This window comes from Filicampus tigris, chromosome 14, assembly GCF_054856515.1.
Source record: "Filicampus tigris isolate MCC_2025a chromosome 14, RoL_Ftig_1.0, whole genome shotgun sequence".
Taxonomy (NCBI): domain Eukaryota; kingdom Metazoa; phylum Chordata; class Actinopteri; order Syngnathiformes; family Syngnathidae; genus Filicampus; species Filicampus tigris.
The window spans coordinates 21,828,580-21,853,790 of NC_141230.1; the positions used below are offsets into that span (position 1 = coordinate 21,828,580).

The 25,211-nt window shown below is 42.1% G+C and overlaps 2 protein-coding genes across 11 annotated transcripts in view; one reads left to right on the plus strand and one right to left on the minus strand.

Moving 5' to 3' along the window:
• Positions 1-25,211, plus strand: part of mlphb (melanophilin b) — a 96,359-nt gene that overhangs the window by 40,675 nt on the left and 30,473 nt on the right. The gene's annotated exons all lie outside the window — the stretch shown is intronic.
• Positions 43-18,205, minus strand: LOC147136838 (collagen alpha-3(VI) chain-like). The gene is made up of 9 exons (XM_086050972.1): positions 17,774-18,205; positions 12,265-12,349; positions 7,495-8,091; positions 5,046-5,639; positions 3,793-4,416; positions 2,731-3,321; positions 2,051-2,647; positions 1,252-1,793; positions 43-772 (listed from the first exon to the last, which is right to left on the minus strand). Exons 2-9 carry the CDS (start codon positions 12,347-12,349, stop codon positions 86-88), a joined length of 4,317 nt encoding a protein of 1,438 aa, XP_085907098.1. The 5' UTR covers positions 17,774-18,205; the 3' UTR covers positions 43-85.

The following is a 25,211-nucleotide window of genomic DNA, read 5'->3' on the forward strand; positions in this document are numbered from 1 at the left end:
TATGGGAAGGAGTGGGTCGGAGGAAAGGAGCGAGGTAGGTAGGTTAGCAGGTAGGTAGGTAGGTGGCTGGCAACAGAACATAAAGCTACACGTTGGCAAATATGATTGGGAGGGAGGTAATTTGCTTACCTAACACAGACAGAGGCTTTGATCTGGTCTGTCGAGGCACTCTTTTTACAAAAGAAACAAGCTGCTGATAGAGTCTTCCAATATCGTCAAACTGGCGCAGAGCAAAGGCGTAGGATGGTACATGCGCAATGGTTTGTAGCTCGAGGAGATCTGAATTTTTGGTTCCAACGCAGAAAGTGATAACTTGGTCCTGCTTAAGAGCGGCAGCAGCATTCGTGACCTCATCTTGAGATACACCCCCGCTCAACAGAATCAATATCTGAGGCACACCTTCTTTGTACCGACTCCCAGAGGACTCTGTGAAGGTGTTGGTTCTCACATATTCAAGAGCTGCCCCAGTGTTAAGAGTCCTACCACCTTTGGGTTTCAACTGCTCAACAGTAGTAAGAACATCTTGTAAATTGGTGTAGGTGTTGAAACTGAAGTGCATCTGTGGATCGCTGCTATACTGGACCACAGAGACCTGGTCCCCATTCTCACCAATAGTGAGTGTTTCAACCACTTGTTTAATGAAACTTTTAATGGCTGGAAATCCACTCAAAGTTTCATCTGAACCATCCACCAGAAACACAATGTCTTTTTGTGAGGACTCTTGTTCCACTAGAAAAAAAGGGTTGAATCTCATTAAAGATAAAAAACACCACTTTAAGTGACATCATTTATGTGGTTGTTATAGTTCAGTTTGTATAGATAAAACGCTCAAGAAAGACAAGAGATACACTTGAAAACAAGAAAGGCAAGGGACATCGTGTGTAAACAGAAAAAAGGTTGATGGGTAATGAAAGAGAAGGCTTCCATCAAATCTATGTCCCTATGTCTTCCCCTATGTCAATGATGTGGTAATCATTGGCTCAAGGAAGAGCTTCAGAAAGGGAGACAATATGGGGCTTTCAAGAGAAGATTCTCCAGAGAGGAAAGTATGTGAGCCATACAAGAAACAGAGTAACCAAGTTTCTCTGAATGAGTGGAGAAACTTTAAGCGATATGAAACTGATTGACAGACCTTCCATATGTTGTTGCAGTTTCATTGAAGCTCGAAAAAAGGAGCAAATGTCTCAAAACAAAGCAAAACCAGAGGCAATTCTTACCTACAGGATGCTCAAGCGCTTTTCCGACCTGAACAAACGATACTATCTCTTGTTGGACTGACAAAAGTTCACCAAAGACAGGTAGATTAAAAATATAAGCAGAAAAAGAAGCAATTTTCTCTAGTTCCTCTTGTTTTGCGTTTTTCATTCCAATAGCAAAAGATAAAATGCCATGTTGATGGAGGTCAGCTGCAGCTCCTGAAATGTCATCGTTGGATTTGCCTCCGGTCAATAAAAACAGAATCTGAGGGACTCCCTGGACAACTCTGCTTCCGGAGTCAGCGATGAAAATGAAATCACGGACAAACTCGAGCGCAGCTCCAGTGTTCCTTGGTCTACCTCCTTTATGCCGAAGGCTTCTAACAGCATAGATGATGGCTCGTTTGGAACCATGGGCCTTCAAGTTAAAGTAAACACTGGTGTCGTCGCTATACTGAAGGACAGCCACTCGGACCTTATCGTCATCAATGTCCAGCTCATCTACCATTCTTCTGATGAACTCCCGAATTGCCGGTAGTCCGTTTCTTGAGTCGTCTGAACCATCAAGAAGGAACACTATGTCCCTCTTAGTGCGGCCTGCGTCAAGTGTGTAAATACATAGAAAGACCATTCACAGACTGTAAATGCACAGAGAATGAAAGATAGACACCCAGTACATCAAAGTATAAAAGGAATTGTGGTGTGTAAAAACAACTATGGTTTGGAAGGCTAAGACAAGTCTAGAGTATATCAAACCCATTAAATGCCATAATGTTTCATGCAAAACTCCTATCAAGAGAATTTAGCAGAATCATTGGAATTCATGAAAGCAATTGTTGGGATGTGATTCTTACCTATTAAATCAGATGTTATGGATTCAGTGGCGTCTTTATTTGAGTTCAGTGCAGCAACGAGTTTAGATTGGATTGAGGGCAACTCCGAAACACGGATAACCTTGTATATGTAACCAGGTTCGAAGGCAACCATTTCCAAGTCTGAAAAATCTGCATCGCCCACTCCGACCCCCATAGACACAATTGCGTGCTCCTTAAGAGCAAGAGCTGGGCTCCTCATATCATCGGTGGATGGGTTGGTAGCTAGAAGAATCAAAATCTGCGGCACGCCTTCCAGCCTTCTGCTGCCAGAGGAGGAAGTAAAGACGCTGTGTCTCACAAACTGCAGTGCCGCCCCGACATTAAGGCGTCTCCCACCGCCACCATGCCTTAAATTCTCAATGGCGTTCATAACGTCACTCTCAGTTTTGTGAGAGTTCAGATAAAAGTTGACATTGGGCTCATCGGCAAACTGAACCACAGACACTCTGTCTTGGTTTTCACTGATATAGAGGCTCTCCACTATGCTCTTAAGGAAGAGTTTTATGTCCGGAAAACCCTTTCTGGTGTTTTCAGAGCCATCCAGTAGGAACACAATATCTCTTTTTACAGCATGACCTTGTACTATAAACGGAAAATATATAAGCAGATTTTTAGGAAACCCTTGAGCGAACAGAAGAAAAAAAATGTTTTTTTCTTACCTTCCTGGAGGACGATCTGTAGCTCAGCTGTCGGAAGCCTCACATAGGTATTGAGTTGTTGAGGCACGGTGTCGAGTTCACTAAATTCCTTCACTTTGAAGGCAAAGGATGGGTTGTGGGAAATCTCCTCGATCTGCTTCCGGTCCGCATCTTTGACGCCTATGCCAAACGGCACAACCCCCTCGGTCTTCAGCACACCAGCAGGCTCCTTCACATTGTCCCTGGATTTGCTTCCGGTCAGAACGATCAAAAATTGCGGAACACTCCGTGCCCTGCGGCTGCCATATCGCTCGGACAAGATAGTGTCCCGCATGAACTTCAGAGCTGAGCCCGTGTTGAGACTTCGTCCTCCGGCCAGTGTCATTTGACTGACTGCTCTCACAACATCGTCTTTGGTCTGATAGGTGTTCAGGTAGAAATTAGGTGTCGGCCTCTCGCTATGCTGAACCACCGCAACTCGCACTTTGTCACCTCCGATGTCAAGTGGTTCAATGACTTTGAGGATAAAATCACGGACGTAAGTAAAGTCTGACCGAACAGAGTCGGTACCATCAATAAGGAAGGCGACATCCCTTTCAGATCCGGTCACCACTGTGGAAAAAAAGTAAAATATAACATTTAATTGACTTTTACAAAAGTATCAAAAAGTATTTTCAACAATCATTTTCTATGCAAGTTGTTCACCTACTGCTGTTCATCTATATCGCAGATTCTTTCACTGTCTTGCTAAAATCTGCAATTTACTGCTTTTTGATAGGTTTTTACATTGAAATTTGCATTTTGTATGCTAAAATACTTATAACTCTAATTTGTGCTCACATTTTTTGTGTTAAAACCATGGACAATGTATCTACAGAGTGTGTTTGAGTAGACTGTGATTACAGCATGTGGTAGCTGTATTGTAAAACAGAATACTTATTCCAATATTACATACAATATGTACTATTTATATGTATTTGGTATTCATGTTATGCTTGTAAATGTTTTTGTGTTCAAGTACCTTCAGTGTGTTTAAAAAGTGTGTTTTAAGAAATGTAAATGTGTCAAACACATACAACTCACCAGGTTCTTCAGTGACTATTGATAAGTCTGTATCACCAACCACCGTTATTAACTTTGGCATGATTTGTTCAGCCATCGCTGGTAAATAAGAGAAACTTGGCTCATGGTAAGCCAAGTCTGGAACAAAGGCGACTGTTTGCAGCACGGCCTGGTCTGCTTGTCCGGAACTGACCACAAAGGTCAGAACACCTCCAAGAGCCAGCTTATCAGCAACACTCTTCATTTCATCCTGGGCCGGACCACCTGTGATGAGAACCAGCACCTGCTGGACGCCTTGCCTCTTGCGAGAGCCCGCCGCCACATTGAACATGTTGCGGAGGGCATATTCCATGGCGGCACCCGTATTCAAAACTGAGCCTCCTGTCAGTCTGAGTTGTGAGATCCGGTCCACGACATCTTGCCTGTCACGCGCGGTGTTGAGATAAAACTCAATTTTGGGCTGCTCGGCAAACTGCATAAGGCCAATTTGGACTCTCTCGGGGTTCACTTCCAGTTGATTGACCACGTTAATCATAAAGTCTCGCACATATGGAAAGTTATTGCTGCCGATGTAGTTGGAGCCATCCACGAGGAAAACAATGTCTCTCACCACTCTTTGGGTCTGCACTGTTGTTATTTCCACCACTGAGAAAAAGCAAAAATATGAAGAAATAGTTAACATGTATATTAAAACCATGGTCTCTGATTCTGCACGCTATGTATTTTTTGGTTGTTGGGGGGGGTTACAAATTTGTCTTAAGCTTTAAAACGGGGCACTTTGACACTTAAAATGTGTTGAGGTAGCACAGTGCCCAATCTGTTAGCATGTCCTCATCACAGTGCTAAGGTTCTGGGTTTGATCCAAACTATCGCCCCCTGTTTGGAGTTTGCATGTTCTCTCTGTGCTTGTGTGGGTTTTCTCCAGTTACTCCGACTTCCTCCCACATTACAAAAGTATGCATGTTAGGTACATTGAAGAGTCTGAATTGTGAATTAGTTTGAAGGAAAGTGTGAATGGCTGTTTGATAACCAGTCAAAGCGGTACACTGCATCTTTCACCAAAAGTCATCTTAGGTTAAATGAAGTCTGTAAATTGTCCATAGGTGTCGCTGTGTGTGAATGGTTATAACTATTTGAACGCTGCAATTGACTGGCGACCAGCCATGGGTTGACTCTGCCAAAGTCCAATGGGATCGGCTCCAGCTTGCCTGCGACTCTAATTAGGACAAGTGCTGTTGAAAATGGATGGATGTTTTGGGGAGACAAAGCCTTACCTGGCTCAGTAGGCACTTCAGTCACCACGATGCCAGCTAGAGTGGAAAGTGCATCAATGATCAACTTCGGGCTGCGAAGTAGCATACGGAAGTCCCTCATCGTGAACACGACACTCTCGTCAAAGGCAATCTGCTTCAGCTCTTGCTCATCGGCCGCCTTGGAACCAGCGGCCAAGGTTAGTACGCCCATTTGCTGCAGAGCCCTGGCCGGCCCAATCGCATCGTCGGTAGACTTTTTAGTTGTCATTAGGAGCACAAGCTGCGGGACGCCTTGTTGAAGGCGGCTGCCCTTGTCGGGCCGCAGCATGTCTGTCCTCACAAAGTCCAAGGCCGCTCCGATGTTGACTGACTGGCCCTGTCTGGGTTTGATTCGACCCAAAGCGGCCATTAGTTCATCCCTGGATCCGTAGGAGTTGAGGTCTATCTCCAGTCGGGGGGAATTGCTGAACTGAGCCAAACCCACTTGCACGCCGTCCGGGCCGATGGGCATGGTGTCAACGAACCGCCGGATGAACTCACGTACGGAGTTGATAACGGTGGCGCCCATTGTGCTGTCAAGGAGGAAAATGATGTCTCTTTGTCCAACGGCCAAGACTGAAGAAGAGAGAACGTAGATTAAAAGGAAGCTCAAAATTAACTACAACTAATTCAAATCATTAACCCGTTGGGTTGATTTCATTGGGTCACTATATACAGTAGTGTTTTACAGCCACCACCCAATATGAGATTTATGTAAAGGAGCAATGCTAATTACAAAAACAATTTAAGGGAGGGAAGGGGCATCCATATTGAAGCACTTTGTGATGTTGGATTCTCTCTTTATCTCAACAAATGTATCAGAGAACCTGCCATAAAAACGACGGCACCTACCATCATGAAGTGCTTGAATGAAGACGCTTTGCCCAAAACTATTTTGAAGAAAGACTTTTCTAGTTTCAGGAATAATAGCAATAATTCTACTTTAGCGTTAAATATATAATTATGGCCAACAAGTATTGTAGAGTTTAAGAAAATGAGCATTGCTCAATTTTCAGTCAGGACTAAAATCAGTATTTGATTCACTTCACATTTTTTTTTCACTTCATGATGCTGGATTCTCTCTTTAATGATACAGTGCTGAACAAATATTTTAGACCAACTATTTTGAAAATGTGATGAAACAATTTGGCAATGTGAAGTGCTTTAATGTTGACTCTATTTGAGCTGGTTCTCAACATTTCACCATTTTGAACAGGAATGAGGACTTTAAAATTTCTATACACAATTGAGCTGGCTAATAAAACTGTTCTTATATTCTAGTAGTAATATAATCTAAGACACCACACAGGCACACACTGAGCGATTTATGCCACAGCTGCCCTAATAGCAATGGGAATGACCAAAATCAAGGTTTTTGAACGAGTCTTCTTAAAGCACTTTATGATGCACCGCTTACATTCATTAGACCCTATGATAAAATTGGCAAGAGAGCATTCAGCATTGTGGAGCACTTTAGTGACTCTTGATTTTAGCAAGCTCTTGATGTTTTCCCACTTTGGACAAGAATGAGTAATTTCAAACTGAATTCGCATGTTTCTACTCAAATATGAGCAGGCTAATTTGTATTTAAAATATAATTTTACCGACCACCCAACAAGATGTTTATATAATAGCTGCCTTAATTTAATAGCAATGGTGATCAAAATATATATATTTTTTTAAATCCACATTAAAGTACTTGGAAAGAGCCGGCATTAACCGCTTGCAGTGGAAAGTGAATGCTTGCTTCAATTATAGAGTAGTTAACAAATCTAATCTAGGTCTCCAGTCAGAAAAACAAGAAGACAGCACTTGGCACCGTGAAGTGATTTAATGCGGACCCTTTCAATTTATTACCGGTACCATTTTTTTCTAATTTAATGTTTTATAATCAAATTTAAGACAGCTAATAAGATAAAAAGTTATTTTTTCAAGAATCCACATTAAAGCACTTATAATAATAAATACTTATAATATTTCTGGATTCACAAATTTATCACATCACCCTTCTGGCATCATAGAGCACTTTAATGCGAACTCTAGATGTTTTACTATTTTGAAATGGAACGGTCCACCTCACACTGAAGTTAGCTTTTTATACACATACTGTATTCTAGCCAACCAACAATAATAACAATTATGTTGTAGCATTAAATGTTTAATTTTGAGCACAACCTACTGGAAGTTGCCCTAAATGAACCGCAACGGTAACTGCCAACATTGTTTTAACAGTTTTTGTACTGCTAAATACACATGTATGTAGAACATCTTAATCCCAGATATTTGTAAAGCTAAAATGTCATTATTATTGTTATCCCTAAATGTTGTACTAATTTATAGGAATAAACAGTGAAGCACATGATTATTTCTAGGACACATTAAAAGACCATTGGACACCCTTCATAACCACAATTACAGAAAAGTTACCTACCTTCTGTGAACTCATTCTGTACTATAATGGTGCGCTGGACCACACCCTGAACCAACGGCGACAGCTGGTCACCCACGCTCGCCACTGTTCTGAAATCAGGGGCCGACAGGACAAACGACCTATCGGTAGCGACTGCTTCCAAATCTGCAGTGGCTGTGTTACCGATGACCACGCCAAACGTGATAACTCCGGCCCTCTTAAGGGCCCGGTCGCCAGCACCGGTATCATCAGTGGATGGCCCAGCACTGATCACAACCACCATCTGGGGTACACCCTCCTCTGCCCTGCCCCCTGCCGATTGGCTCAAAAGGCTCTGGGCTACTTCCTCCAAGGCCAGGCCCAGATTAGACTGGGGACTCCCTGAGTATGTAAGTTCCTTCACAGCCTCCAGGACGGATGCTTTGCTCTCATAGCTACTGAGATAGAACTTAATCTCTGGGTTGGCGTGGTACAGGGCTAAGGCCACCCGAACAGCCTCCCTGCCCACATCGAGGCGCTCAACGATTCTCAATGCCAAATCACGCACGTATGGAAAGTTTGCTGCTCCAACGTTCTGCGATCCATCAATTAAGAGTACAAGGTCTGCGGAATCTTGCGCTTTAAGGGGGGAGAGAGAGAGAGAGAGAGAAACAGAACAAAATGGAACTTGTGAAAGTGTTAACGGTGAAAAAGTGGGGAAAGGATCTTGGGTGTCAAGTCACATTCAGTGTGAACAAATCATTGCAAAAACATCATGCTGCATGTCGGCTGAACCAAGGAGTTTTGCCCAAGTGATTCCAATTGGGTTCTGGCTTTACTTGATTAGCGCAAAGGTTACATTAGAAGGAGGTGCTTGGTTTCACAGTGATGGGTCATGTGGCTTGCATGGTTTAGTAAAGTAGAAAAGAACATACGCTCCTCTCCAAAAATACTGCATAATGAGGGCAATTCCTTTATTGTCGCCGTGGACTGAAAACCTTTGGCTTTGACACCAAAACATAAATACGAACCCAGAGATCGACTTCTCGGTGCGCTCTGCAAGACTTACACAAGTTGGACATCGGTATAACATCCTGTCAGAAATCAGGCCTTGCCAAAAAAAAAGTACGCAAGTGTGATAACAGTTTCACCACACTGGCCTTTGACCCTATCGTGGCTTATTTACCAGGTGCACTCCAATTATTTTGTGCTTGTTTATTGAGTGCGATTTTGAAATAAGCCACTACTTGGCCCAAGAAAGTGTGGTGAAACTGTTATTAGACAGGGTGCTATTATTCTGAAGGCCTGACTTTTGACAGGATGTCTAGCACAGATGATACCTGAGTGTTGCAGAGCGGGGCCGGTAGGGTTATGGCTTTGAGTTCTTAATTAAAGTTACATTGTAGAATATGCCCTGGGACTGCTCCAATGTGATCTGCTTGGGAAAGGCAGTGCGGTTGGCAACTTTTGCACGCCCACCAAACTTCTGTTTTGACTAATCCCGGCAACCGATCATAATGTCATCACCGGCATACGCCTTGTTTTGACCAGCTGAGTCCTGTCATCTCGATGATTGGCACAGATGGCATCATGGCGTTGAGTGATAGTTGTTGTTTTTGCAATGTAAATATGCGGAAAAAGGGCGCTTTAAATAACACATGGATTTTTTAATCAAGCCGAGAAAAGTTCTCTGGACAGCCGCATATCCCGCCCCCAAACACTCTTTGTGAGTGGTCCGCACCAACAGTGGTGCTGCTCGGTGCCAATCAGCGGGCTCGATTAGAATACGCCTGGCCATCTGTTGAACTCTATGTATACGCAACTTCCAAAATGCTTTGTATGAACGTGCATCGGTTCCCGGAAATGAATGGCTGTGCCAAATGTTTTTTGGGGGACGAAAACTGCACGAATGTACGAAAACCAAGACTAAATTTAGATGGTAAAAAAATAGCTGATAACCAAGTCCTACGAAAACTAGGGTATGCAAAAAACAAGGTTCCATCGTAAATGTAATGTTGCTCTGGTCTGCTATTCATCTTTTGATGTCAAAATCAAACCTAGATAAAAATAAAGAATTTGACTTTGTTCCAATACTTTTGGAGGAGAGTTTATTTAATCATAATGTGAAACTCAAAAAGGGAGGCAAAATATAACTTTAAAACTTTGTCTGAGAATAATGGCAGGCAAAAAAAACCTAACATACTGTACAGTATATTCCATTGACCCAAATAAGGAAAAGAATGTCGATATTGATGAGGACATTCCAAATGTGTTTCTTGTACAAACTCCATGGTATCAGCCACCCATGCAGACTCGTGTTACGGACCTTAGATAAAATGACCAGTAATGACCCGCTGGCTCATCCTTTTGTTTGCAGAAGTTTGTACTTAATCAGTTTGGTTCCATATCTGTAATATTTAGAAACTATCCCCCTAAATAACCACTTGTCAACCTCCGGGCTGATTGACTTGATCATAATGAATATCAGAACGTCATGAATTTGCTTCCATATCTGTATTGTGTAGTAACTTTTCAAAGGTGTGTCACCCTGAAGGCCCAACTTTTCAGTACTTGTTCAGCAAGGTAAGGATGGAGACCAGGCGGATTCATCACTGTCTCAGATACACAACATCACACTTTTTTTTTAAACAACAACAACAACAAAAACACATTTAGACATTGTGGTGGATAAGGGCAAACATTTACAAGACACATAAGCAAGTGGTGGTGAGTGGTTAGCAATTGTTAGAAGGCCACTGATTGGTGTATAGGTTGTGATACGGGATGTGCTGTTGTGTATTAATAGACATGTGAGCTCTTAATTATGCACTTGGTCATGACAGTATGCAAGTGATGTAAATAAGTAGCATATTTCAAACCTGAAGGACCAAAATATGAGCAATTAATTGCTTTCAATTGCAACATTTGTTGTGCGTGCCGATGTACGGCTCTATATCACATGCATCTGAGGTGGTTTTCTAAATGTGAACATAACAAGTGATGTTAATTTTGTGGATAATGGAAGGTTACTTTGGGTAAAAGTCTGAATCTGATTGTGTTAATGATTAAAAAAAAAAGAGTCAGCCACATGTGCAGCGGAGTCCATCCGGCACATGTGGACACATTAGTATGGTAGTGGACGACTGTCCCATTTCATTACCTGTCTCTCCTCTAGCCCAGGGGGCTTCGTTTGGCATTGGCGCACCCCTGACTGTGTCATCGCGTCGCAAAACCCCACCACTAAATCTTGGCTCAAATCCCGCAAGGCCAGAAAAGAGTCTACGCTGAACACATGAGTTTGACCTGGTTGGCTAGCAATCTCCCTGAGCTCCCAGTCCACAGCGTCCTGAACCCCGACTGCAAACACATCCACGCCGGCCATTCGCAGCAATTGAGCCGGCTCGGCCGCGTCGTCCTGCGAGCGGCCATCCGTTAGCACCACCACCAGCGACGCTCCTTCGCTAGCCCGGCTGCCGGAAGCAGCGTTCATATGGGTGCGTATCAGGAATTCCAGGCCCAGGCCAGTCCGGGTGCCCCCGCTGTGATACGACATAGCCTTGACGTGCGCCAGGACTCCCTGCGTTGTCGGGTAGCTCTTGAGGTGGAACTCGGTTTGCGGCTTGGTGTTGTACTGCACCAAAGCGAATTTGAACCCCCCCCCCCCCTCCTCCGACCTGGTCCAACGCTTGTATCGTACTGTACAGAAAATGTCTGACATGCTCAAAGTTCTCCTTTCCCATACTCCACAACGAATCCGCTAGAAAGTATACATCAGCTGCCAAACCGTGGGCACAATCTTTGAAAAGAGGAAAAATTGGTATTTGGATTCAATATTAAAGACCAATTGAATGATTTTATCTGCTTAATGTGAACATTCTTAGTTGTTGCCTAATAATATACAGTAATCGCCTGCTTATTCTTGCCTCATTATTTATTAATTTACCTGTTCAAATTTTTGGGCGGTTCTTTCTCAAATTGCCTAAGACGCGACGGGATTCTGACAAAGCCGTGCATATAGAAAAGGTGTGAAGGAAGTTTGCTAAACTTCAACTGAAAACGTTTAGTCGTCACACACACAAATGCAGTTCTGGTGCATTTTTTTCAAAACCAAATGATCTGTAAGTCGGTTATTTTTAAGGGTAATGATGGCAGATGAGTTCGTAATGATATTGAACTTTTACTGAATCATAATGGTCTATTAATGGTTTGAACTCATAATCATTTTTGGAGTGGGAGAGTCACTGAACTAGTTTTTTCTGTCTGTATTCCTTGCGAATAGCACGGCGTTACTGTAATAAGGAAAGTGATACTCAACAAAGTATAGTTAGTCGATATTTTTCTGCAAGTGGGGTGCGCATGTGAATTTCAAAGACCTTTGGTCAAGCTCTGACCTTGTGAAGTTGAATAATTTCTTACGGTTTAATTTTTTTTATGGCGAGTCATCAAACTTCGCCTCCATGCTCCGCCTACACGCAATGACAAAATGTAAAATGTTTGCCAATTTAGCGCCGCCAATCTGTCTAGTATATGTTGTTCCAATTTGGTAGCAATTGGAAGAACTTTGTAGTGGGAGTTCATTTTTGACCGCCCCCTGGAAACTCAGCCTAAAATGGCAGCTTCAAAGCAAAATGATGGACTTCCTATGACTGAATGGTTTCTTGAGACTTTTTGTGGGTCTACTCATGATGACTACCAGTGGCTTTTGGCGCTAAACAATTATAAAAAAAAACAATGTAAGCAATTTCACAAGAGCCTCATCCCTGTTGAGAATCACCTGTAAAAGTCAACTGTTCTTATTGCACTTCAACTTACCATCCTGCGCATTGAGTTGCGGAAGAAATCCTGCGAGCAGGACCCCCACAAGGGCACAGAGCGGTATCAACCGATGCCTCGTCATCTTTACAAGAAGAATGAGAAGAAAAATGAGATTAAAGTTAGTCTACACAGATAAAATCCAAATCTAAAACTTGACAAACACAAACGAACACAAACTTTAAGTGTTTAGAACTTCATAAATATTCATCTATAATAAATCGTCAGAAATAGTCCCTTTTTTGATTCCCCCATCCATCCATTTTCTATGGTGCTCGTCCTCATTAGGGTTGTGGGTTAGCTTTAACAAATTAACCTGTAATATTATTGCCAGTTTTGTCCAAGCAAATGGTGTTAGTCCACATAAAATCACATTCGCTGACTGCCAAATGCATCTGAAATCAGCAGGTGGCAACATAGCCCCCAAATGTCCTCATTTTTAGCAAATTACAACCATTGGTGGAAATGACACCATTGCAAAAATGAGTTATGTGTGTGGACGACTGATGGAAAGGCAGACTGTTGACGCCCACATTCACACCAATGGACAATTTGGAGTTAACCTTCCGTGCATTTTCTTTTCTTTTTATTTTTTTGTAAATATAGAAACCCATGAAGGCACAGGGAGAACATGCAAACTCCACACAGAGAAGCTCAAACCACACATACCGGAACTCTCTTGCTGTGAGGCAACAGTGCTGACCACTCTTCTACTGCTGTCTCAGAAAAATACATGTTTGCAAAAATACCACTCTGTGTGTGTTTGCGTATATGCGCGTGGACATGGCATAAGTAATGTACCGATTATGTAACACGCTGACAAGGACATATTTCGTATGTTTAAGCAGGTCAATAAGCGCTTGCAGGGTAAAATTCTCCAGGCTACAACTATTCCAAACTGAGTGTTAAAGTGGGGTTGCAACGGACCACACACTCACACAAACTGAACGGAGCAGACTGCACACGTAACGTCACACTTGATAGAAACAAAATGTTATTAAAGCTTCAAATGGTGATGAACAGCCCCTGGAAGCAAGTCCAGGAATTTGCCCAAAATGGTTGGGCTTTGAACCATATGGCTGACTTCCTGTTCAATTTGAGAGATGTGTCCTTGAGACTTTTGTACATCCTGCTATGATAGAAATGTCAATTCAATTTTATGTTGATATGTCAAACTGGAGTTGAGGGCAATTTTTTTTCTAACTTTCCCAAAATGAAAAGGCCCTCGCAGCCCGTTTTTTCATAGCAAATCATCAAACTTTGCCAACATGCACTGCCCTAATTACATGGCGAAAACTTTGCAGGTGAAAAGCTTTGCAGGTTATCATTGCCACATGTCGCGTATACCTTTGGGCAAACTTACAAGTAGGAGTTCATCAATGTGCAAGTCCTGAAATTTGCCCAAAATGGTTGCAGTTCACACCATAATGTGCATTTCATTATACTGTCTATATATCATTTGCTGCAAATATATTCCTAAACATCAATTCCATGGGAGCTTTTGCACTGGCCTAATAAGGGAGAAATAGTTTCTGAGAGTCGCTGAGGCTTCCCTAGAAGTATTTTGACACATCCAGTGATTTATTCCATTCATTAAAAATAAACACTTTTCCTTCCTGACATTTTTTCTACGCAGATAAGGCAGAGCTCACTCAGTAGTGCCACCGATACAAAGACATGTCTTTGGTAATAGGATGCACAAAAAAGTGTGAAGGACTCATGCCTGAAATTGAACAGGAAGCAGACATTTTTGGGGGTGAATTCCCTCTGTAGTGCTCCCTGGATAACACACCTATGGTCAGTTCAGAGTTTTCGATGAATCCAACTCAGGACTCTGGACGCAGATGTGCTAAACACGAGGTCACCATGCTGGCCAGACTCAGGACTTGCCACAGTTCAATAATTATATCAATGGATAAAAAAAAAAAAATGTCCACATTTACACGTGAGTTGACCGTCGCCTACTTTCAACTACTGGCAACTTCACAAAAAGTCCGTACCGTAAAAGGTCCCTATATGCGACTAAGAAGCCACATCCATGATAGAAACTGCGAGTGTAACTCCACACTGCCGCCTACTGATAAAATGCAAGAGCATGAATCAATTCCAGACATAAGTACAGCCTCTCAGTTGGAGGATGTGACTAGCACTGGAGAGGAGGCTCCATGATAAAGTTACAAGCTCAGGGGGGAGTTTTCGCTACACAGCTGCTTCGTGTTAGTCCGTCTGACACGGAGCAGATGTGCGCTGGCTGGGTTTCGGTGCCCATCGTAGGCCCTCACGCCGGCCTACGGGTCATTTTGTCACCCTGGCGCAGGACGGCGACAATGACGACAATCAATGCTGAGAAAGACGATTGAAAAGTGACATAATGTTCATGTTGTCTTTGCTCTTAACCGAAAAGTAAGACTTGAAACGCTCGCTGTTGATTTACACCCATCCCAATTACAGATAGCTGCTGCCATAAAAAATATAGAAGCTTTCAGAACGGTCCAAGTTTCCACACATCTGCTCTGCATCATGGAAAAAAAGAATGCATGAGAGAGTGGAATAGCCATTAAACATGCTGATTTATAGTGTATTCCTTCAAATCCTTTGTTAAGACTTCTTCTGCCAGCAACAATACGAGCATCCATGAGGGGGGTGGCACTAAATTATGTGAACACAAACTAGGATCATGCAGCAAAGTGGCCCTCTTTCTACATCGTGCAATCCACATCTGACATCTTACAGGAAACATAAGGATAATTACAGAGCTGGTCATCGCCTATTACCCGTCTGCATATGTTTTTTGTTTAATATTTTGTCATTTGTTTGGCGGCACGTGAAGATGACATTCTCGACGCTGATTGGCCGTCGACGACGATCGATGGACCGGGACTACGTGGTCGATTAAATATGCAGGACGGAACGCAGTGGCGGTTAGGCGATGGATGCCCAGCTCTGGATAATTATTTGGGGGGATTTTTGCAACTGTCTGTGCAGTTTGCATCCACAAACTTGAAATTAATTATTATTGAACTTACATTTGTCCAAATCCTTTGATTCCAGCCTCTCAAATGTAATTATTCATTGTCGTCTGAAGTCCTTTGTGAAATGAGACTGATTATTTTTTTGTATTTATTATAAATGAGGCAGGGAAAAAAAGTTTTGTAATACACTTTAATGCAAAATCAAATTGTGTCCGTTTAATCAATGGAATAATCAATAAAAAATTGATTCGAAACATGTTAATTCGTGACAACCCTAAACCAAACAGAGCAGACATAAATGTTAAAATCCCGACTCAAAATCCAATATACGCCGTTTTTCTTTTTTTTTTAATTAGTGGGTTTTTTTTGGAAGAATTTCAAGAATGCATTTCAATGGGCATCAATTATGTGGATTTCCACTAGGGACAGGCCAGCCCAGTCCCTATCTTTCGCAAATAGTGGGGTATAGTTTTAAGTTGTAATATCCCAATTTTCTACTAGATGGCAGACATGGCTTAATGGCACTTGTGCTGGGTCTTACACTGCCCTATACTATAATGTGAATATTTTTTTTGTGAATTTGGAATAAATTGCAGGACAAACATAGTACCTGACTATTATTAAAATTTGAGTGAGTGGATTTTTGTGGAAAAAATGCACAAATGAGTTGGTTTGCTGTTCAGCAGTTTTGTGCTGACCTTGAGTGGTAATTATATATGCACGCCCTTAGTGCTGGGTGGGGGAAAAAATTAATAGTATGTGTTTTCAAACCCTCTTTTGTTGAAGGCTGAGGTTTTCATACATGCATTGAGAAATATGTAATATTGAATATGAAATATATTGTGATGTACATTGGTTCAATTAAAAAAAACTGACATAGCCATGTATTTTGTCCCTATTTAAAATGGCATTTTTGGCATACACCTGGCTAGGAAGTGCGTGGTCCTATTGGCGTTCATTTGAACAAATTCTCTCTTAAGAGTTGGCCACAGCACAAACCCAGGAATGGACCCCAAATTTCTGATTCAAACCAAGATGGCCGCCTTCCTGCTCAATTTTAGACATGGATGCTTGAGACTTTTTCATGGGCCCTGTTATGATAGACCTGTCCACTGAAACTTTTTTGAGGGGCTAATTTTTTCAGGGGGCGCTATTGAGTGACTTTTGGGGAGGTTGTATTAGTCTTTGCGTGCCCTGTGATTGTCTCCAGCAAATTGTGGTCATATAGTGCTTTGCAGTAAAAGTGAAGGTTGACAGATCACACCTGGCCAACTATCACATCACAAGCCACACCCGCCCCTCATTCCCCTCCCTCTGCTTCATCCTCCTCCTCCTCTTCTTCTTTCCCCTCTAAACACGACTCATCTGGCTGCTTGTGTGGAAAAGATGGTCTCCTCACTTTTCCATTCTCATGCTCACTTGTTGAGAGAGAGAGAGAGAGAGAGGCGGGGGGAGAGCGAGTGAGCGAGAGGAGGGGGGGAGAGGGGAGGGTGTGGTTTTGGGCTACTGCTGCAGTGGAAACATCTCGACCATCCAAAAAGACTCTTTTGCTATGCAACTGTGGTGATTTGTGTCTCCAAAATGCAATTTATCCTTCTTTATCTCCAGAGTTGCAAATGCCAAAACAACAAATACAACTTCAGCCACTGTGATTTTTGGACACTACTCAATCAAGCTAAATTTTAATCGTTGCAGTGAAAAACTGAATCTGAATTTGAATTTATTAGTTTAGAACTGAAGTCCACTAAACTTGAAACTGAATTTAAAATTAAGAAATGTATTTCATTTTCTCCAAAACTTTTGATCCTCACTGAAAATGCAACAAACTATATTTTACTTTGTAAATTCAGTTCTTCTCAATATAAGTTCATTTCGCTTGACAGACATCCGTGTAAATTAAATCTGTTAATTTTTTTGATGTTCTAAACTTTCTATACATGATAACGTGAGACTGTTTAATCATCCGAAAATAGATTAAGATGCTAGTTCTGTTTTTGATTTTTTCATAAGAAAAAATAAGGCCATCAGAATAGATTTAATCAGTATTTATATTCCTTTTTTTCCGATTTTCAAAACAGTCCAATACAACTATCGATTGCTTTTGTTTTAGATTTTCTGAATTATTTTTTATTGTAAAAGAAGAACTAAAAGAATGCAAAACAAACAGCCTGAATTAAACTTATATAGATTTCTGTATGTTCAAAGCACTCAGTTTGACCCACTCCACCCACTTCAGGAGGGTGAAGGTCCACAAACGTACAGTACCAGTCAAAATTTGGACACACCTACTCATGCAGCAGCGTTTCCACTGGTGCAGCAAACCCAAGCAGCATGTGTCCAAGACCACCTTTTGCATTGCCTTGAGCCCCAACTTTGAAGTGCAGCTCACCTTTTGCCCCTCACAAAAGTCTAGCCCGGGAAACCAAACTGACAGTGCTGTAGTTCTCGCATCTATATGATACGCATGCATGTTGCGACTGGAGCCCGGTGCTGTGGTCGAAAATCAGCATGCAGAAAAAAGACGTTGAAAAGCTTACCCTGAGCGGATGCGGCGGCCACTCCACACTCTTACTTGCTTCTGAAGTTGTAGAAAATAAAAGAATCGTATCAGTTGTAAATGACAGCAAGCAGGCTTGTGGTCATTATCCTCTTGATAAGGTCCGAAAGGGGGGAAAAAAGGGACAGGACAGGACAGGACAGGCAGGCAGTCACCCTCCCGGTCTCGACCCAGAAGAGCTGTGGCGCCGAGTTCAAGGCTGGGATGGGACAAATTTCCAAAGTCTTGGAATTCTGCCGCCTCACTCTATTCCTCCCTCCCACTTCTCTCTGAAGGGAAACGAGGAAGAGGGGGGAGTCAGGAGATGGAGTGGGGACTAAATGAAAAGCAGACACATACTGTAGCCCTGTTTGGTCTGGATCTGAAGGCACTGAGATGATGTCACCGATTCCTTTCTACCTCGCTTGTCATCTCCACCGTCACGACCAACTTTCCACATGCGGCGGATGTTATACAAAAGCTTTGTTTGTTAACAGTTTCTTTGATCCCGCCCTCTCAGACACACCTCTCAGCTTTTTGTAACCCAATGAGCTCTGGCAACTTTTGTTTTTTGCTAAATAAACACAAATGTCTTGTGCGACAATAATAGGAAAACAGGTCAGTAGAATATTCCAAATATTTTTCTAGGTGCAGGAATACTGTGTGCGAGTAAAGCAATTTATCTAAAACTCCTACGTGTGATTGCCTTTTATGGTTTGTCGACACATACCCCGTGATTGACTGGCGACCAGTCCATCGTATACCTCGTCTCTCGCTCAAAATCAGATAGGAGGGGCTACTTTTTCCCATGACTATGAAGAGGACAAGCGCTATTGAATCCGGGTGGACGGAAGGCCGTGATAGAGCTGAATCGAAATATTTTTGCATGCAGTGTGCTGGTGCCAGGAGCCAGCTTTTATTTTTTGTTTGCAGCCGAATAAATGCAAATGTTGGGGTCAGGGTTAGCTTGTTCAAGAGGTTTAGAGTTGGGCGTAGAGCGAATTAGCCTGCGAGCTAGCAAGGTGCAACACGAGAGTCAAGTTTTGAGCAGCCGGTTTTTACTTTTCAAAATAAAAGTTTGCCAGTTTGGGTTAGCTGGCTTCTGGTTAGGGTTAGGTAGTCTAATAGTAGACACACCACTGTATGTCCCGTGGTCTCAGTACATGCGGTTCTTTTAGAAGAAAAAAATCATCGGTTTGCGGTGCTTCACTACATTCGATGGACCCCATGCTGCTTCAACTTGCATTGTTTAGCATCGTACTACGTGGTAAATGTTACCCACTTGGCATCCATTGCAGCCTGGTCATCTCACAACGGGGGATCCTTCCATCTGTGATGCCAAGGTTTCTTCCTATTCCACAACCAAATTAGTTTTAGTTTTATCGATAATTTGTTTTCAGCTATTTTGTGTCATTGAAATTACTGTTTTAAAAACAGTCACACATTGAGAAAGAAAGTAGGCATCCCCCCAAAATTTTCAGTCAGGAATGTGCATTACAGTGCATTGGTAATTACACTGCGGAGTGAATGACATTCTTTGGCTACAATAGGAAAAAAAATAGCTTAAGCGCAGAAAAAGCATCTTTTTTGTAATGGCTTTATAATGACAGCTTAGAGTGCAGCGTCGGGGGCCTGGTTGAGTGGACTGTACATGTTGCACATACTGTATGCCACCAAGTCTCGATGTCACACGTGATATAGATTTAACGCGCATAGAATTAACATAAATGGTAATGGTGGTGTAAGCTTTTATGAGGTGCTAATTATTAAATACATATTTACACCGTGCTACGTTGACCCCAGAGTGACTGTAGCCCTATGGTAGACACGCCAGCTGTCAACAGCAGCACTGTGGAGCATTTTCTTGCTCAACAGTGACATGTTTCCTTAAGGAGGAAAAAAAGGGAGAATATCTTGATTATTTTTCTTGGATGGGTTAACACCACTGTGTGTGTGTGTGTTGGTCATTAAGTACAAGCACTAAAAGTGTTCATTTGCACATTGGCTTAGTTTTGGGCACTCAATGAGATACTTTGCAAAGCATAAATGTATGTATTTTAGGGGTGCTCATGTCAATCATAACAGGATGCTCAAAGTCTCAAGGACAACATTGAACAGGAAGTTGGCCATTTTGGTTTCAAGCTGATTTTTTGTGGGTTCCAGCACCCGTAGTTTTACGAACTCCTACTAGGGAATTTGGCCAAATAAGCCAACTGGGCACTAAATTGCGTCGATGGTTTTGCTTATGCCATCGCATGTGGGAGGACCATGGTGGCAATGTTTGTTGACCGTTTTGAGCATTAGATTTATTCTTAAATGGTCACTCACCTGAATTCAACCCAATAGAGAATGCTTTTCCCAAACATTTTAAGGCATGCACCCACTTCAACATCCCACAAGACAATAATAAGTCAATTTAAAGGCATGATGTGTGATGGAGAAAATACAAAAAGCAAGCTACCACAAGAGTTTTGTTTTGCAGTCGATGCAGTGCATTTGGGGTACTGTAGTTTCTATCCGGCCATCCATTTCCGATCGCGCTTGTCGCTTCATCGATCATCATGAGGCTCGCGGGTGACTTAGCGTCTATCCTAGATGACTTTAGGCAAGGGGTGGGCTATACGCTGGACTGGTCAGCAGTCAATCGCAGAGCACATATAGACCAATCATTCACAATCACTGACACAGATAAACCAATTTAGAGTCTCCTTTGAACCTAAAAAGCTTTTTTGTTTTTGGATAAGAAAACATCTCCATTACACTTTAAGAATCTCTGCAATAGAGCCTGCGTTCCAGTAACCAAAGATAAAAATTGAAGACACCAGGAGCCACTAACAAGCAGGAAGCGAAGTTGGCTGCGGTGAAGACCTGGCTAAGCATCCCCAGGGACAAAACTCAGAATTCGGTCATATCCACAGCCCCCATAATTAGTTTGCTACTTTATCTGGGATCTATTGAGCCACCAGAAATGGCTCTCATTCCTGCCACACTAAATATTTCAAGACCTAACTGTGTAGATTGCACAGCTCGGTGTAAAGAATACGAAAGAAACCCGAAGCTCAACAAGAGTATGTTGCTAAAACGCACGTTCTCTCGAGAGGTCAGTGTGTTGTGACACCAAGCCAACGCATCTGTGCATCTGTTCTCTCCCCTCTGTCGGCAGTCAAAGATCAGCGAAGGTAAACGCTCGTATCCTAAACAGGCGCTACAGTTACACACAGTTCTTTATTCATCAGTTGCATTTGCAAAAAAAAAAGGCTGAAAATGTCCCATATGGAAGTGCTTATAACACTGGCCCGTGTGTGTCCATGTTCTGTTCACTGAAAACCATTACTCATGCGAACATTTGCAGCAAAGCAGTGCTCTGTTGTGGCGCTGGGTGCTAGGCAACCACTAGTGGATGAGCTACAAAGTTATGTTCTGAGAGAATCTGATAAGCAGCAAGATCCTACTATAAGTCCCCAGATATCCCAATAGTCATCTAATAGGATAATGGAACCGGGCTTTTGTTTTCAATTAACAAACATTTCAATTTTGCTATTTCTCTTCTGCTGGCATTTTTATAAAAAGGACTACGCATTTTATTTTAAAAAGACTCTGCTTCACCAATTGACTAGAAATTTGGGGTACTTGTATATCATAACAGAATGCTGGGAAAAGTCTCAAGGACCCACATCTGGACTTGAACAGGAAGTCTGCCATTTTGATTTGAAGCCACTTGTTCGTTGCAAAGTTTGATGATCAGTCTGAGGATTCTCGAGTTAAAGAATAAAATAAAATGAAAAATAGAAAAAATAAAAAGCAGTCCCCGACACCAGTTTCACCAATTGACATGAAATCGATCGATCATAATAGGAAGGACACCATTACCCAACTGAAATTTAACTGAAAGTCAGCCATTTTGGTCTGAATTGGCTATTATGGGGCTTTCAAGAATACACCATCCCATTTTGAGGGCCTGGGCACTCCAAAAAACTCACCAGTTTTGTCAAGTGCGTTTATCCTGATGAAAATGTATGTATTTTAGGGATCCCCCAAAAAGGTCAGTCAGCAGCATCCCCTGGAGAGTTAAAAAAAAAACAAAAAACTGAGACACCAGTTTACCTGACGCAAAATTTGGTGCACGTGTCCATCATAACGGAACACACAAAAAAGTTCTAACATCTACAGGAGGTTGGTGTTCTGAGCTGTCTCTGGCTCAGTGTAGACAGCTGTGAAGAGACTTTTTGATGGACACCATGGTTTGGCTGGATAACAATGCAGTACTTGTTAATCCCCTCTGACTTATCGTTCCCTCCGTTCAAAAATAAAAAATGAGACAAACAACCATTTTCTACAGTGATCTGGGAGGGGTTCTTCCACACCGTATATATGTGGAAATTATGAAGAGCATAGCCGCATTAGTCATTACCTTACAGTATTCTTGGCGTTTCTACTCATACCAAAATGACATGATCACTTAACTGTCCTTGCTTTATGAAGACATTTGATACAAAGTCACCAGAGGAGAACATGTACTGGCGTACACGTTGGGGACTAAATCCTTCTTACAAGTCCCACTCCAAAAAGAAACACTGAGTCACACTGTATGTAATATATACTAAACGAATAAACATCATTTTCTGTGGTTCAGGATAAGAGGTTAGTTTGAGTGTGTGCTATAACCGCTGTTTATTTAAACCTCACACGTTAGTGACGTCACCATTATTCCTGCGGTTGGTTGTCTTAATGTGTCCTGCGACCAGTCCAGGGTGTGCACCGCCGCTACGCCTCTCAGGCAGATGGGATAGGCTTCACTGAAAGAATGGACTGTTGAAGATGTGCATTCAGAAGTCTGTCTCAACTTTCCACCAACCACCCTTTCACACAGCGTCCATTCCCGCCTCTGTCACACGTCACACAAACTACTTGAAGGGCCCACAAGCAACAAATCCCGGTTAACCAAGACTCCTCCTAGAGGCGTCCACCCTGGCCAAACTGAGTAATCGGGGCAGACCAGCCTTGGTGAGAGAGGCGACTAAAATAACCTCAAGGTGACTCTGCCGAAATTCTGAGTGCTGATGAAACTTCCAGTAGATTAACCAGATCAGCAGCCCTAGGACTCCCAGACTGAGAGAGCCAAAATTCTCTGGACTGATGAAACCTTGAACTAAAGCCAGTGAAGATTTTCAATTTATCCAGGTGATTTCATTTCCATGCCACTAAATCAGTCAAGAACAGTCGAGTTGCGATTGAGTCATTGCCCTGAGAAGGTTTATCCAACCCACCCCACCGGCTAAAGTCAAGATGGGGCAGTGGCCAATGTTCCTGCGCCACTTAGATGGGGGGGGGAATCAGAACCTCAGTTTAATAACCACCGTCTTACAGATTGAGGTCACTGGGGAAAATGTTTTCAGTTTTACACACAACGAAAATATTGACTCATTTCTGCATGTACTACAGCCTCTTTCAGGCCCATCGCACATTGGGAGGCCAACAAACGCAAACAACAATCTCTGACTCTGTCGTATTAATTCTGACAAATTGCGTATCATTCTGCTCTGTTTTCTTTGGCTGGACAAAGCAGCTGCTGCAGAAACTCTCATCAACTGTCTGCTAGTTTTCTCGCAGATGTTACAGTCTGGTATGTGCACATGTTATAGATTGGACACTTGCCTTATTACCACATAATAATTCAATGACAAGAGCCTTAAGTTTTACACCAGGCTGTTTGTATCTACACACGGCGGGAATGATGAATGCATTACCACTAGGTCCTCACATCGAAATACAGTAAATCACACATCTCCAACTTGGAGTCTGTTCATATACTAAAAGCTGTGAAACTCTTGGGTGCTCACTAATATTGGTGGTGGCTTATAAAAAAGTCTGACAAAGGTTGGGTTAGGGGTGGGCGATCTGGCAAAAATATCAGATCACGATTTAAAAAAAATAAAGTCACGATCACGATTTTATCAGGATTCTTTTTTTACATCGTTTTTTGAAATACTACTGTAATTTGCACATTTCTGACCATTTTCCTCATGTTAAACGAAATAAAACATATTTAAAATGTGAAATGAAACTCTAAAAGAAAAAAATACATTTTAAGTCAGCGAAGCTTTCTGAACAGGTTTTAATTTGAATAGTGACAATTTTTATCAAGATGTGCAGTGAATGTAAACATAAAAACACAGCTCGTAACGCAGGTCTAGTACTTTGAAGAGTCTTTGTTTTCCACTGTTTTAATGGGAATCATGTCTTCAGCAAGGTCATAAGTCACTGCCTCAGTTACTAAGGTTACTTAAAGGTGTGATGTCTTCAACAAAGAAAATTCAATTTGCCTTGACTCAAACTTTGTGGATGACAGTGACCCGGATGACTGACATCGACACACGTACCGATTCCTTTTCAGTTACGGCCAAGGGTTCCTGAGACATTTGGATGCGTCCTGTTATATAGACATACAACTGAAACGGGTGTTTTGTGTTTAACTTTCCCTTTGTGCCTTCCATTTTCATGGCAAATCCCTGAAAGTGTCTTCAAAGTTTGACGCCATGCTCCACCCACATTGCATGGTGTGGTTCTGAAATTAAGCAATTAAGCATCGCTTATCTGTCTCGGATACCTGCTTACGAGTGGAGCTCATTTGGGCATGGTCCCTCAGGGGAGTTAGTCAAAGTACAGACGCTGACATTCTTGCTTTCAGCCAAACTGGATAACTTTTTTTCCCAACTTTCTGATTACCTGCTTCAGATTGAAGTTTACTTTCCGCGATTTCTTTAAAGTTCAAGGTCTGCCTAAAATGTCTGCTTCAAGCTAAACGGCTGTGCCCCTGTTTAATTTTGGACATGGGTCCTTGAGACTTTATCGTGCGTCCTGTTATGATATGTTATGATCTATTTTTGTGTTGATCGTTTTTTTGTTGTTGTTGTTGTTGTTGATTTTTTTTACTGGGGGCGCTACTGAGTAACTTTCGATGGGTAAACAAATGTTGAGAGTATTTGTTTCTATTTACATGCCACGTTTGCATGTTTCTCTCCATGAAAAACAGTAATCTCTCAGGGAAAGTTCCAGAAGGAAGGCCCCAAAGTATTGCAAATTATTTATACAGCCCCATTTCCTCCAACGGGATGAACATCTGCTTAAACACTCTTGTTGTGCTCTTCACATTTTGCATCTGCTTGTCTCCTGAAAGCTGAACTCAACTTAGCAAGAATTCACACTTTGTCAGCTTGTCGCTCATCCAAACGTTTAATCTGCAACTAAATAGTTTTGTATGGCATGTTTTCTTGTTTTTGAAATAAACAATTAGGACCACATTTTGGAAAAAGATGCCGGCATTCCTCAAGTACAAGTCACTGTGTTCCGCTTTTTATACATTTATTTAAATGTCATCTTTATGATTGTGCATCACGACCTTTGGGCTCCTAAAGCATATTGTGATCCCTGTGATGGTT

Excerpts from the sequence above, each read along its gene's own strand:
- LOC147136838 (XM_086050972.1), bottom strand. The coding sequence starts at position 12,349 with ATGACGAGGCATCGGTTGATACCGCTCTGTGCCCTTGTGGGGGTCCTG. Across the intron at positions 5,640-7,494 it reads ACAGAATGAGTTCACAGAAG|TCTTGGCCGTTGGACAAAGA; the intron begins GTAGGTAACTTT and ends TCTCTTCTTCAG. Across the intron at positions 3,322-3,792 it reads AATAGTCACTGAAGAACCTG|TGGTGACCGGATCTGAAAGG; the intron begins GTGAGTTGTATG and ends TTTTTTCCACAG.